Here is a 13,229-nt window from a genome sequence, read left to right on the forward strand (position 1 = left end):
TTTGGTGTATTTGTTAGCCCATGCAACTTATCTGAAGGTTCTCAGAATTCACGAGTAGGGCATCAGAAGAGCAAAAAAGTCAGAAATCCAACCTTGCAAGAAAATCTTCCAATGCACCTAAATCGCTTTAGCTTCCAAGGCTTGAATTTTGTATATGCAGTTTTATTACAGTTCAGAAACTGGTCAGGCTGTGCCATATATTAAAATCCAGTAGGTCATATGCGTGATGGTTCTTCTCTGGCATTTTATTTAAAACAAAGATAAAGTGAAAGAGTCTAATAGAAGCTCCTGAAGTTGTTTGTTTTCCACCCTCCTCCTCCTTCTTGAGCCACAGAGGCTTTGAAAGGCTTTCGTGATTTCCTTACAGCATAATGGCTTCAAACCTCGCACTTCTCCAGGAGTTTTGACTTGTGATCCTGAGGTGCAGGCAGAAAAATATCTATATATCCTCTAAACATCCTGGGCGCTTTCCACTCGATAACAGTGTAATTCAAAATGCATTGAGGATACTCTTCCAAAGTGATCCTTTATCTCTGGCGCCTTTATAACTGCTCTCCTCCTTTTCCCCTTCGACCTCTTTTAAACTGATATACTGTATTGCCTATTAGGTGTTAGCCGCCCTGGCCCCTTTTCTCTGATTCACTGTGGATTTTCTCAAGTGATAGACCCCAAGTCAGGTTTATATATAGGCCTGGTGTCTCCATTCTGCTGGCGCACATCAATTAGGTGGGATATCAAGAGTAAGAGTTTGTGGTCACTGCTATTATAAAAGGGTCTGGTGGGCGTCACCATACACCATCAGTTAGGAAATATTGCCTTTACTCACAGGGCAGCTGGGTCAGAACACAATGAAGAAGGCACAGAGGGAGATATTTTTCACTTTTATTACAGCAGATATGGTGCTTTCGTAATAGCAACCTGCCCTTTTCTTTATTTTTTGGTGTTGCCTTTTTTCACCTCGGCGATTTGAGGATACCGGCTGAAGTACCTCTCCATCATTTGCGCTTGTGCAGGCATGTTGTTCACTAATCACACCGGCCTGACTGACCCGAAGCCTTGCTTACAACTCCTCTCTGTCCTTCCCCCGTTTTACCAGCTAACTTGCGGTTGCCAGTGTCATTTTTGTGATGTTGCAGCTAGTAATATAAGCCCAGTTGCATAGTCACAAAAGTGATCATTGGAGACTGTGACTCTACAACCAGGGGGCCTCATGGGCCCTCCCCCCAACCCACCCTTTTACTTCTCTTTTTCCCGGTCTTCTCCTCCTCCCCTTATTTTCTCCTTCTTCATCTCACTCCTCCTTCTCTGTTCTTGCTGTGCCCAGTGACCTGAGATGACCTCTTCCCTTTTTGCTTGCTCATGGTTTGCTTGACTGCCTCCGGTCTCCCCTCCTCTCTCGCCATGCTTCCTTTTCCTCTCTTGGTCGCTTTTGTCTCTCTTGCTCCTGCCCGGTATCTGTCTCTCCTCCCTCACTTAGCTTTAGTCTATTTCTTTTTTCTGTGTTGCCTGGTGATTCCTGACTTAGGGTCTAATACTTTGTCCTTATATAAACAATAAATAAAACTTATGTTTGTGTTTTTTTGGGGATTGTCCAGTCATTCATCATATGTGCTGGTATCAGATTCTTATAGTAGCAAAACACAACCTTGAATTTATTATACATGTTTTATAAACCACTTTATTATATACTACTACTGGAGTAAATCATGTAAAATAGCCGTCCATCAATTTTCTTCCACTTATCCTACGTGCAAATTGGAGATTTACAGTATATTTTGTTGTGGACGCGTGTATTTTAACCCAAACTGTGGCCTTTTCCTATATGGGTAGTTTTGTTACCTAATTCTAACAAGTCAGTAAATAAAAATAAAAGTCTAAAATATCATACTAGCCAAAGTCCAGTCTGCCAGGTCTCAGACCATCAACAAAGGAAAACATTTCTTTCCAACCTGCTAATGTGGACTTTGCTGGATCGTCTGCATGCAAAGGGGAACAAACTTTACAATCACTTCTATGAGACTGGGCTCCCTCCATCTAGATCCAGCTGATTACACAGTACAGGCTTTGAGCTTTATAAGTCACTTTCACCTTTGCTTACTGGATAGGTTTAGGCACTGAAACTGTATGGTTAGGTTAAGGAAAGGATGAGGGTCTGGATTAAAATGTGCCCCTTTAAACTGAACCCGGTGCATCACAGAACTTGTGCCAAAGACACTTTGTGTGTGAGATGCCAGCTTTTTCAACAACATGGCAGTATTTGACTGAAGTCACTGAAACATATGTATATAGGCTTAGTTGTATCAAATAGGCAGATCTGGGACCAGTTTCATAATGTGGAAATTTGCACGCGCTGTTTGCAGGCAGATTGCAAATGGTGGCAGTGTGGCATTTCATGAGTTATTGTCTCTAAAAATACATTTTTAAGTGCTGCAGGGCTGCTGCGTGTCGATGCATGGGTTGTGTAGACATTACTGTGTTTGAAATAATGGAACACACCCAATTAAAAACATGACCTCATATTGCAAATGTGTTGATCGGAGAAATGTTGACCTTGTTATACATTTTTGGTGGTTTGCAGACAACAACCGGATCTTTCATAATATTGATCCAAAAATGCTAATGCGTATAAAGAGCGGACATATTCTAAGTCTTTCATTTCTGTCCGTCAGCTTGCCAGTCTGTATCTTTCACCATCTCTCTCTGTCGTCATCCACTCCATTGATTTTTTTTCCCACTCTTTTCTGCGCCTCCCTTTCTGGCTTTTGATCCCCCTCTCGCTATCTGGCTAATATCTCTCTTATGGGGCATTTCCTTTGAATCTCACGCCCTTCTACACACCCACACCCGACCTCCCACCCCGCCTACTGGCGATTCTCTGCTGGCTGTTTCCATGGTTACATCACTTTTGATTGTCTCTAGTGAGGTCTGACTTTTCAATTTTAGTGGGGCGGTGGATGAAAATGTGAGGGGAATTTTGGTGATCAGCCTTTGTGTTTTTTAAAACTCAAGCTTGTGTAATGTTGCTTGTTGTTTGCCCTGCAGGAAACACCAGGTAAAACCCACTGCTTATGTCATTTATTTAGCTACAAAGTGACAATTATATAATTATACTTGCTTTTTTTTGCCTTCTTTTGACCTCATGTAATAATGAGATATATACATTTTTAATTCAAGTGCAATAACTCAGGATATGAACAATGAGCAAGACAAATAACTGATCATTACTTTGTACTTTGTACTTCCCACTACACCCTGTTTAAATAAGTGTTTTTAAAGACAGTTATAAATTTTAATAATTAAACATAAATGACCACAAAAACTTCAAGTTCAAGTAAGGAAAAGCATCAAAACTGCACGTTTGAAGCTTCTCTCTCTGACTGGTGATGCATAATGGATTATGAAAAGGCCACACACATACACACAGCGTACCTTCACATAATATGTTTCAGATGAATATTGTTATTTTGAGTTTCACCATAAAATAGAATCAGAGATGATCTCCAGCTGGGATCAAACTCGGCCTTTCTGCTGCGTTCTCAGATGGAAGCTGTGAGTTTGTGCAGATCTGCTCACTGCTCTGTTTTTTGATGAACAAGGTGCAAAGTTGTTGTTTTTTAACCCCAGTCTTTAAAAAGAGAGAGAGAAGAATGTGGTGTTCCTCATACTGTTGATGTTCTTTTATGCATGGGTGACAGCAGCCACAGATTGTCCTCCGTTGTGGAATATTATGATGATTTTCTTTCAGATTATAAATGTCTGTGCGATTCCTCATGGTTGTGTTCAACTATACTGATTATGAAATAAGAAGAAGTTAAAAAAACATGTACTATTTCATTTTGCGAATGAAGCATGGCTCTCTGATCTTTTGAAATTTGGTTTAAATTAAACTGTGCAGCACTATTATATGTGCTAGAAGCAAACAGTAAAGCAGGTTTTTGTAACAGCATGTAGATTATGGTCTTACTACATGAGACTATAAATTCTAATAATACAAAACCCAGTTCGGAAAAAGATGTCATTGTGTAATATCTAAATAAGAACAATGCAATGATTGATTGACATATTTTATTTACAACAGAACACAGAAAACAGATCACATGTTTAGATTGTATAAATGTGACATTCAAAAATAAGTCATTCAGAATTTGATGGCAAAAACATGTTTACTGTAATATCAGTCTGTGGACATCTGGGGCAGGCAGGATAGTTCAGCATCTGAATTCTACTTCAAAGCCGTGCTGTTGTAATGATGCAGCATGCAGTTTAACATTGTCTTGCTGAAATATGCAAGCCCTTCCCTGAGCAAGACGATGGGTGTTGATCTAAAACCTGTATACATCTTTGAGCACTGATGGTGGCATTCCATGTGCAAGCTGCCACAGGAGTACTAATGCACTCCCATACAACCAGAGATGCAGACTTAAAACTGAACCTTTGAAGCTAATACCAAGCCAGATGGTCCCCTCTTCTTTTTTGTCTGGAGGGCACGGCGTCATTGCTTTCCACAGAATTTCAAATTTCAATTCATCTGACCACAGAACAGTTTTCCATTTTGCCTCAGTCCATTTTAAATGGGCTTTGGCATTTCTGGATCATGTTCACAGATGGCTTCTTCTTTGCACAGTAGAGTTTTATCCTGCATTTATGGACGGTGCAGTGAACTGTCTTCAAAGGCAATCATTTCTCAGTGTTCCTGAGACCATGCAGCGATTTGCATGACAGAGTGATGACTGTTTTTAGTGCAGTGTCACCTGAAGGCCGGAAGATCATCAGCATCCAGTATTGATTTTCGGGCTTGCCTTTGAGCACTGACTTTTCACCAGATTCTCTTATTCTTTTTCTGATATTGTGCACTGCAGGGAATGAGATATTGGAAGTGCAGGAACATTATTCTTAAATTCTCCCACAATTTGTACGTGCAGATTTCTGCTCATATTCACATCTGAGAAACACTCTTTAAGATGTCTTTTTTATGTTACTGACCTGCTGCCAGTTAACCTAATTAGTTGCAAAATGTTCCTCCAGCTGTTACTTTTAAGTACCACTCACTTGTCCAGCATTTAATTGCCCCATCCCATCTCTTTTGAGATGTGACGCTGCTGCCAAATCTAAAATTATCTGCAAATATTTGTGTCATGTTTATTTACATCTCAAACGGCATTGCACCTTTTTTGGAATTAGGGCTCTGTTATCAAATTGTCCACTATACCATGGTAGGTGGTATGGGACAAATTGGTGAATTTTATGGCAGTGATAGCCTTACTGAGTACCAGTTTTGACATGTAAAAACATGTAAAACATACTAAAATTATAAGTAGTTTTGTGCAGGATGTTTTTTCTTATTTTTTGAAGCCTAGATGCACCTGTGCTGACTGTATGTGATGCTGTATCTGTGATATTAATCCTCCAGAATCAGGTGTTACTGTTCTAAAGTAATGTTTAGGTTAACTCTTTCCTGTTTTAAATTTTTTCCTTGCAGGTTTTAATTCATCTATGCATGCAATAACCAAGAAGAAAAGTGTACTTACCTTCATCTTTATTACTATTAGTAAATATGCATTCTGTCAGGGAGATAAAACTGAACTGAACCTCAGCTGTGCAACACCATTGGTTTCCCAGTTCAGCTGTTATAAAGCAGATAATTGGCTCCTTAAAGTATTTTTTTCTGTTGATTTCTATGACGGATTTCTTAAGCGATATCTCTCCTTTTTATCATGTCTGTGTTAACACTAACTTTTTCTTTCTGTCTTGTTTTTTTTACAGGAAAGTTAACAAGTGCTACCGGGGCCGCTCATGTCCTATCATAGTCCACTGCAGGCAAGTATGCTAATAACTAAGGCAGAATGCTTTTTATGGTGGCTTATTCATAGGGTTCTAGCTTCTATTCAGTGAATTCAGTATCAAATGCATTCTGTTTTCAGAGAGACATGCTGCATTATGCTGGCAAACTCGCAAACAAGCACAGATCTTTTAAAGTTGCTGGTTAAATTGTTTTAAAGTTTCTTTTTTCAGAGGATTTAAAACTCAAATTGCCCGGGTCCTTTGTGGTTTCTGACCTCCAGTCCACATCACCATTTAATTCCCCACCAACTGCCATGTCACTTGTCAGCATGTGTGGGACGACAAACATTTTAAATGAGAGATTAGCCAAAAAGTTGTGATTTAATTTGACAAACTGTCCGCGGAGGAGGGTAACTTTTAATTGGAGGCAGTTCAAAGCTTGCAGCTTGCCGGTCAGAGCCAGTGGGTGAGAGTGAGAGAGGGTAAATAGAAGTAGGCAGGGTTGCAGCTGTTGTGTTTGCATATGTGTGTGTGTTTTTGTATAATCACATCTGCATACCCCTACCACCTGAGGAAATAACTCAGACCAGTGAGACATAATTAAATCGGTATTTAGCAGAAAAATCTGCCACAGTTTTTTTGTGCAAGCATCCTCAGATGATTGGATTAAAAAAAAAAACTTCAATAACAGATAGCCCTTATGTCTGTCTGCTCACTACTCCACCAAATGATCTATTATTTAATATGGTGCAATGGCTCCACTATGATGAAACTGTACATTTCTCGCTCTAACTGCTAGTCTACACCAGAGTATTAAACCTGCCTTTATGGAGCACCAGCCACAGTAACTTGAACATCCTGAATTTTCTCGGCTACTCTTATGACACTTACTTACTCTGATGATCAACCAAATCCTTCAATTTGACGTGTGTTATTGCATTAGAGGTTTCGAATTTTAAACAGGATTTGTTGGTATGCGACTTGCCGGGCATTGAAATCAACGTAGTTATATATATATATATATATATATATATATATATATATATATATATATATATATAGCAGCATTTTGCAATAACTGTCATCTCGAGACACTTTACTGTTAAGTTGAATACCAGACAACATTAGAGAGAGAGCCCAGACAATTAAATCTTCCCCTTGGAGAAAGCACATGGTGACAGTGAGGAGAAAGAACCCCCTTTTAACAGGAAGAGCACAGAGAGAACAACATATAGGACTAAACACATACTACAGGAGAGAGCAGACAAAAGTTATTTCCATGTAGCAGTAGCACAGTAACATATAACTGAGAAGTCAAAAGACAGGAATGGATAAGAAATGCTCAATGCTTCATTGGAAGTCTGCCAACAGCCTGAGGGCTCACGGTCACCTAATCGAGCCCTAACTATAAGCTTTATCAAAACGGAAGGTTTGAAGCCTAATCTTTGCAGTAAAGAGGATGTTTCTGTCTCCCAAAAGCAAACGAGAGAGCGGAGCCTGATAGCTGAAGGCTCTGCTTCCTATTCTACTTTTGGAAGCGCGCAAGTGAGCCTGTAGTCTGAGAGCGAAGTGCTCTATTGAGATGAAATGATACTATGAGGTTCTTAAGAAATGATAGGGCCTAATTCAAGACGAGGAAAAAGGATTTTAAATTCAATGCTGAATTTAGCAAGGAGCCACTAAAGAGAAACTAACATGGTTGAAATATGAGTTGTCTTTCTACTTCCTGCAGTACTGTCACAGCGGTGTTTTAGATCAATTGCAAGCTTTTCAGGTAGCTTTCAGTGCAACAGAATGATAAAGAATTACAATGGCCAGTCCTAGTCCTTTAAAGCCAAGTGTTTCACATTTGATCCACGAGTTTTTGAGACAATGATGTAAAAGTCAATGTGAAATAAACTGCACAATTCATTTTTAAGGAAGAAATTGCACCAAAAAAATGCTGGATGCAGCAGATATGATAAAAATTAAAACTCCTATATGCAAATGAATGTATTATTTTTTATTTTGTCAGAATGAACATTAAACGCTAAATTTTCTGGCAATTATTTTATGGTTTAGGCTTTAAAGGCTTAGTGGTAACAAACATATAGAAGCTAGCATGACATGTTATTGTATAATGGAAATAAAACCTTTGACAATTTGATTTATTCTCCTCCCAAATCATCTAACAATGCCACTGTGGTGCCATTTTACTGTACATGTATGTCATTACAGTAAGCTAATAAAACTAAAAAGAAACTTTATGCAATGTATTATGACAGTAGTAAAAATAAGAAATTAAAATTGCAATGCAAAACACAAATACTTATGTCACTTATGCCACGTGCATGTCTGATTCTCTTTCTGAAATAAATATGAGCACCCACAAAATCTCACTCAATCTGTTCAGTGTTCTTGGGACATATGCGCTTCAGTTTAACATGTATGCAGCGAGTACATGAAAAAGCTGCTATTAGGGTTTGTAGGACAAGTACACGCAGCTATGGTGAGCACAGAGGTTGATATGCATCATTCCTGTTTGAAGTTAATAAGCAACATAATTATGGTGGTAAATTCATTAGTCTAAAAATTATCCTGACAAAAGAAATTAATAATTTGTGCTTACAAACACAATTAAAGACAAAATAAATTTTTTCAATATTTTTAATTTACCAAGTCAGCCTGTCACCGCCTGCACTGCTTAACACAAGATGAACTTTGTTACCCACAAGGGTAACTTTCCTTACTTTTTAATGTGCTTGAAGGCTGCAGTGTTTTCACGTTAGTTTGGTATCACTTAAATCCTCAGTAGGCGGGAGAATGTGAAGCACAGTTGGAGGTGTTTATTCATTTTTGGTCAGTATGATATTAAAGTTTGCATAGATAAAACCATTGCACACATAATTATTGTGTTGCATGTTGCAGCACAAGTGAGCCTAAATGTAACGATGTGACTATGGTAACAAAGGAAGTAAATATCTTAAACATAGTAGGTAAGGTAACGAGTCAGATGTTCCCTGTGATTTGAGTGAAAAAAAACCCTCCACATTAAAAGTGAAATGTGTGGGTGAAGTGTTTGATTCATCCAGTCTGCACCGACGCTGCTCGACATCTCTGACCTCAGCATCCAGACAAACTGTCTTCATTAGAGCTGACTGGCAGGAGAAATTTACTTATGTGATAAAAACAGGTTTCACACCAGCACAGCAGGAAAAAATCTGCAATGTTGGTTTTTTTTAAAAATATGGATTCTTTCTGCGTATTGATTTCCCCTCCCTGCTGAAATGATAAAGTTCACAGTGACACCAGAAGTCTAATCAATCATTACACTAAAAAGTTCTCAACATATAAAGAGCAGGAGACTTTAAATGTGGCTGTAGCCACACAGGAGAAATAAAACGAAGCAGACGCTCTACAAAAATATTGAAGCACTTATTAATTTACATTTCTTGGAGCCGGTATGACTTTATTTACATCTTATCATAGAAGTTTATTTCTCCTATGAAGTGCACAGGTTTTGGTTTCAGACCTTTTGCCAAACCGACTGATTTTTGGAAATTGCACAAATCAACAGTTTTACTTAAGAAGGCTCCTCACTGAGTGAAGTGACCCATCTGTATCTGTGTGGCAGCCATAACAAGAGTGGGTTGAATTCCCTAAATACAGAGGAAAGGTGCTTCAGTGTCTCCTTTGTTACCTCCTTTAGTATATGATGTGCTGAATCAACTTTAATGAAAGGAAAGGAAATATTGCGTTTTTTGAACTTCCAGTTTTTGAAACTGACAAGCAGATGATAAACATTTCTCTGCTTTATTAAAATCTGCATGTTATGGGTTTGCTTCCCAGTGTGAAGCACTCTGTGTATTTAGAAAAGTGCCTTTATAAAAAGAGATCATGATAAAAAGATCAAAGTGAAGTTTGCATTGATTATGTACTCATTTTGAGAGTTTCTGTAATGCCAGCTTTTAGAGGTACCACAAATTAAAAATGTTCTTCAGAGATGCCGAAAGTTTTAATAAAAGCAAGCGTTAGAGCGGATCATCTATTCAGCAGGAGGAGAAAATCTGGGTGGAAAGCTGGGGAATCCATATTTCTTACAGTTGGAGAGCTGACGCTTTTTATGCTGGATATTTTCTGGGTGGTAAGGTTTGAGTGGCAGTGAAGTTTTCCAGTGATTAATGCGCTTCGAATGCATTTAGATGCTTATGAAGACAAGATTCTAACCTCGATTTGGACCGGTCCAAGTACATTCCTAAACTCAAGCAGCCAAACATATCTAAGGCTGCGATAATATAGAGACTGATAAACTTTGATGTTCATGCTGTAGAGACTTTCACTTAGAGCCTCCAAATGATTTTGTCAAAGTCAACTGTGCACAGCCATTTATCACTGTAATGCATGCAGAGGGCAGAGTGAAGCAGTCAGAGTGAGGAGTGAGCACACTGAAGAGCGCAGATGCAGAAATTCAATAATCACACAGCAGCGTTCTCTCTTTTTTCCATCCACTGTGTATTTTTCTATTTCATCTTTCTCTTTCCCTTCCTCCTTGCCTCTTTCCATGTCTATCACTTTAAACAGAGTCAGAGAAGGCAGCAGACATCTTGACATGTTTACTCACAGCCCTCAGGCGTGTGCTGACACACACACACACACACATCACATATCTTTGATCACTTTGTAATGATCCTGGCAAGGTGCAGTGATACGATAGAGCTAAAATCACACCGTAATAACCTGTATAACACACACATGAACACGTGCAAATCTAGTGTGTAAGATCAGAGCATCTCTGTAGAATAGGCACATACACACTCGCAGGCTGCAGTGGCACTTCTCAATTACTGCAGAAAATAACAAAGGTCCCAGTGAAAATGAAATATTCAGAAAGTATGGACCCATGCCAGCATGCACACACACACACACATACACACACACACATACACGTGCACACACCAGCGCATGAAATAGACTGGTAGGGGTGCAGACATCAATTTTCAACACTTGAAATAAATCTTGGATAGAAAATATTCCCTCCACATACAAAGCAGAGCGTAATTCAGTTTCTGCACACTGTGTTCAGTGTGTTTATTTCAGAATAGACAAACATACATTTGCTCCTATGTCTCTAAAAACAGGTTTACATTTTTTGATGTTTTAAAAAGAACCTCTCAGTCTCTCGTTTCCATAATTGTACACGTTTGAAGTTGCTTATCCCCCTGAAATGGCATTAGAAGACTCGTAAACCTCGACGTATTAAATCTTTCTGATTGATGCTCGCTCGCTTAACACTGGAGTTGGGTCGCGTCTGTCTTCACTCCAGAGGAAAAACAAAGAAAGACAATAACATGAACATGGCAGAGGATACAAAATAAATATAGCAACTGTAAACCTGAAGGTGTTACTCGGCTTTGCAAGCTTGCCAGCAGTCCTGCCAAGTGATCTTATGCTATAAACATTTCAGTGTAATATTTTTTTCCTGGGTTATATGTTATTTAAAATTGTATGAGACACTGAAAGAACATTTAGTCCTCCTTGTCTGAACTTGAAGAAGTCGACACGGTGGAAGAGCTGATTGTGATAATGCGCTGTGTAATTATCTCTAATCAGCTCTCACACTCAGCCGCTCACATTTTTACCTAATCAGTACATAACTGTATTAATGCAGTATTGCTTTTTGGGCATTAACAGGAACATTTAGTGTACCTGTAAAAGATTTTTATTCCTTTTATTCACTCGTATTAATGTTACACTTTGTGCATTTTCCACATCCGTATACGTATGACATCACATAGCAACAGAGTAATGATGTAAATGAACATTATGGAAATTAATGTAGAAGTATAATTAAAAACATCAAGTGACAGGAATTAGAAAATTGCTTAATTGGCGATAAGCGACGATATGACGTTATCAGACAAATTTAATTAATGCTTCTCCGTCTGTCTCTCATCCTCTTGCATTCTCCCTTTTTCTCTCTCTCCCTCATATCCTACTCTCTCTCTCATCCATCTGAGCAGCGATGGTGCTGGAAGAACTGGGACCTACATCCTGATCGACATGGTCCTCAACAAGATGGCTAAAGGTAGGTGTTCCCTATCCTTTTCCCCGCCCTTCCTTTTCGCCCGTGTGGAGAAGGTGCTCAGTTTGCCCTCCCTGTTGTGACTGGAGAAATAAAAAGCACGGCTGTCAAATTATTCCCGCTATCATCAAAGTTATTGCTTTTTGCAAAGTTGGATGATTGCATTGAAAATAATGACATTTAATTAGATCATTACAGTGATGAGTAGCTACGAACAATGACATTTTCCATTAGCACACTCGATCACTCTTACTTTCTGCCTCTGAGCCAGAGAAAACAAGCTGATTTTTAAAATATATTATTAGTTATTTTTTATTAGCTTTTGCTTAATTACTGCAAATGAATATCTGTTTCATTATCTCAGTGGATGCTCCGCTGCTCTGGCACCATGCTGCAGCTTGTTTTTCTCCTGTCTTGCCAACAAAACACAGTTAAACTCAGTAAAATCCAGACAGAGAGCAAGTGTGATTTTCATGACGTGGTGACAGAAACGAGCTAAAAAGAAGTGGAGATGTAAAATTAGTGTGCAGGCTGTTGGTAATTAACCTGAACTGACCATGAATTGTTTATTTGAAGTGCCATCAGGACTCACAGCCAGTGGATTTTAAGCACATTATAAGTGCTTGATAATTACTATAATTACAGTATGATATAATAACACAGCGAGTAATTATGTAAGAGACTGAATATTTTAAGGGGCAGTGACGGTTCTTGATATCATGTTAAGTGAAGTCTCCTTTACTGAAGTTCAGGTTGATTGTATTTTATTTACAAAATATTTTGATTTGTTTTTAACAAACCAACTTCCTTTTACTTCCTCCATTCATGTGGTTCGATTTGTTTATAAGCCTGAGCCTGTAATTACACATCTGACTAGTCTCATGTCTTTCAAATTAAAAGTCTCTAATTGAGTGTGGGCTTCATGTTAGAAGAACTTTGAAAAGGTAGATGATGTTAATAAGGCAGATGTTTAGTGTGTGTCAGTAAAGTCTTTCTAAAAATTGATTCCTCATGTTTCGGTTACACGATGTAAAGACAGAAGGTGATCAATCCACTGTTTCTACTGATTGGATATTTGTGTGTATGTGTGCGTATCTTTCTTTGTAAGTGTGCGTTTGTCCTGTGGTGGTGCTGCTGTAGCAGAACGAGCTCCTGGGTCTTTAATTCCAGATCAAAGGGTCAGTTTGGGCTTCAGTGGCCATTTCCCAGGCTGTCACACTGTGATGGGGCCCCTCCCAAGCACCAAGGGGCCGGGAGGAATGGGCGGGAGTTGGTGGATGCGAGGGGGAAAGTCCTCCATGTCCTTTTATCTCCTTCCCAAATCCTTCCCATTCCAAACTTGTCTATAAAAACCTAATTGGCCATTGAAGCAACATGAAATTAATTC

At 38.9% G+C, this 13,229-nt stretch overlaps 1 protein-coding gene across 1 annotated transcript in view; it reads left to right on the top strand.

Moving 5' to 3' along the window:
* The window catches only part of LOC146687138 (receptor-type tyrosine-protein phosphatase N2-like), a 217,768-nt gene that overhangs the window by 193,762 nt on the left and 10,777 nt on the right, over nt 1-13,229 (top strand). Inside the window, exons 20-21 of the mRNA XM_085439918.1 lie at nt 5,764-5,817; nt 11,781-11,845. Of these exons, the coding sequence (XP_085296044.1) occupies nt 5,764-5,817; nt 11,781-11,845 (119 nt within the window). The remainder of the gene's footprint in view (nt 1-5,763; nt 5,818-11,780; nt 11,846-13,229) is intronic.

Source organism: Copadichromis virginalis, linkage group LG18, assembly GCF_057382275.1.
Source record: "Copadichromis virginalis isolate Kocher_CV1m ecotype Utaka linkage group LG18, C_Virginalis_male_GT1.1, whole genome shotgun sequence".
In the NCBI taxonomy this organism is placed as follows: domain Eukaryota; kingdom Metazoa; phylum Chordata; class Actinopteri; order Cichliformes; family Cichlidae; genus Copadichromis; species Copadichromis virginalis.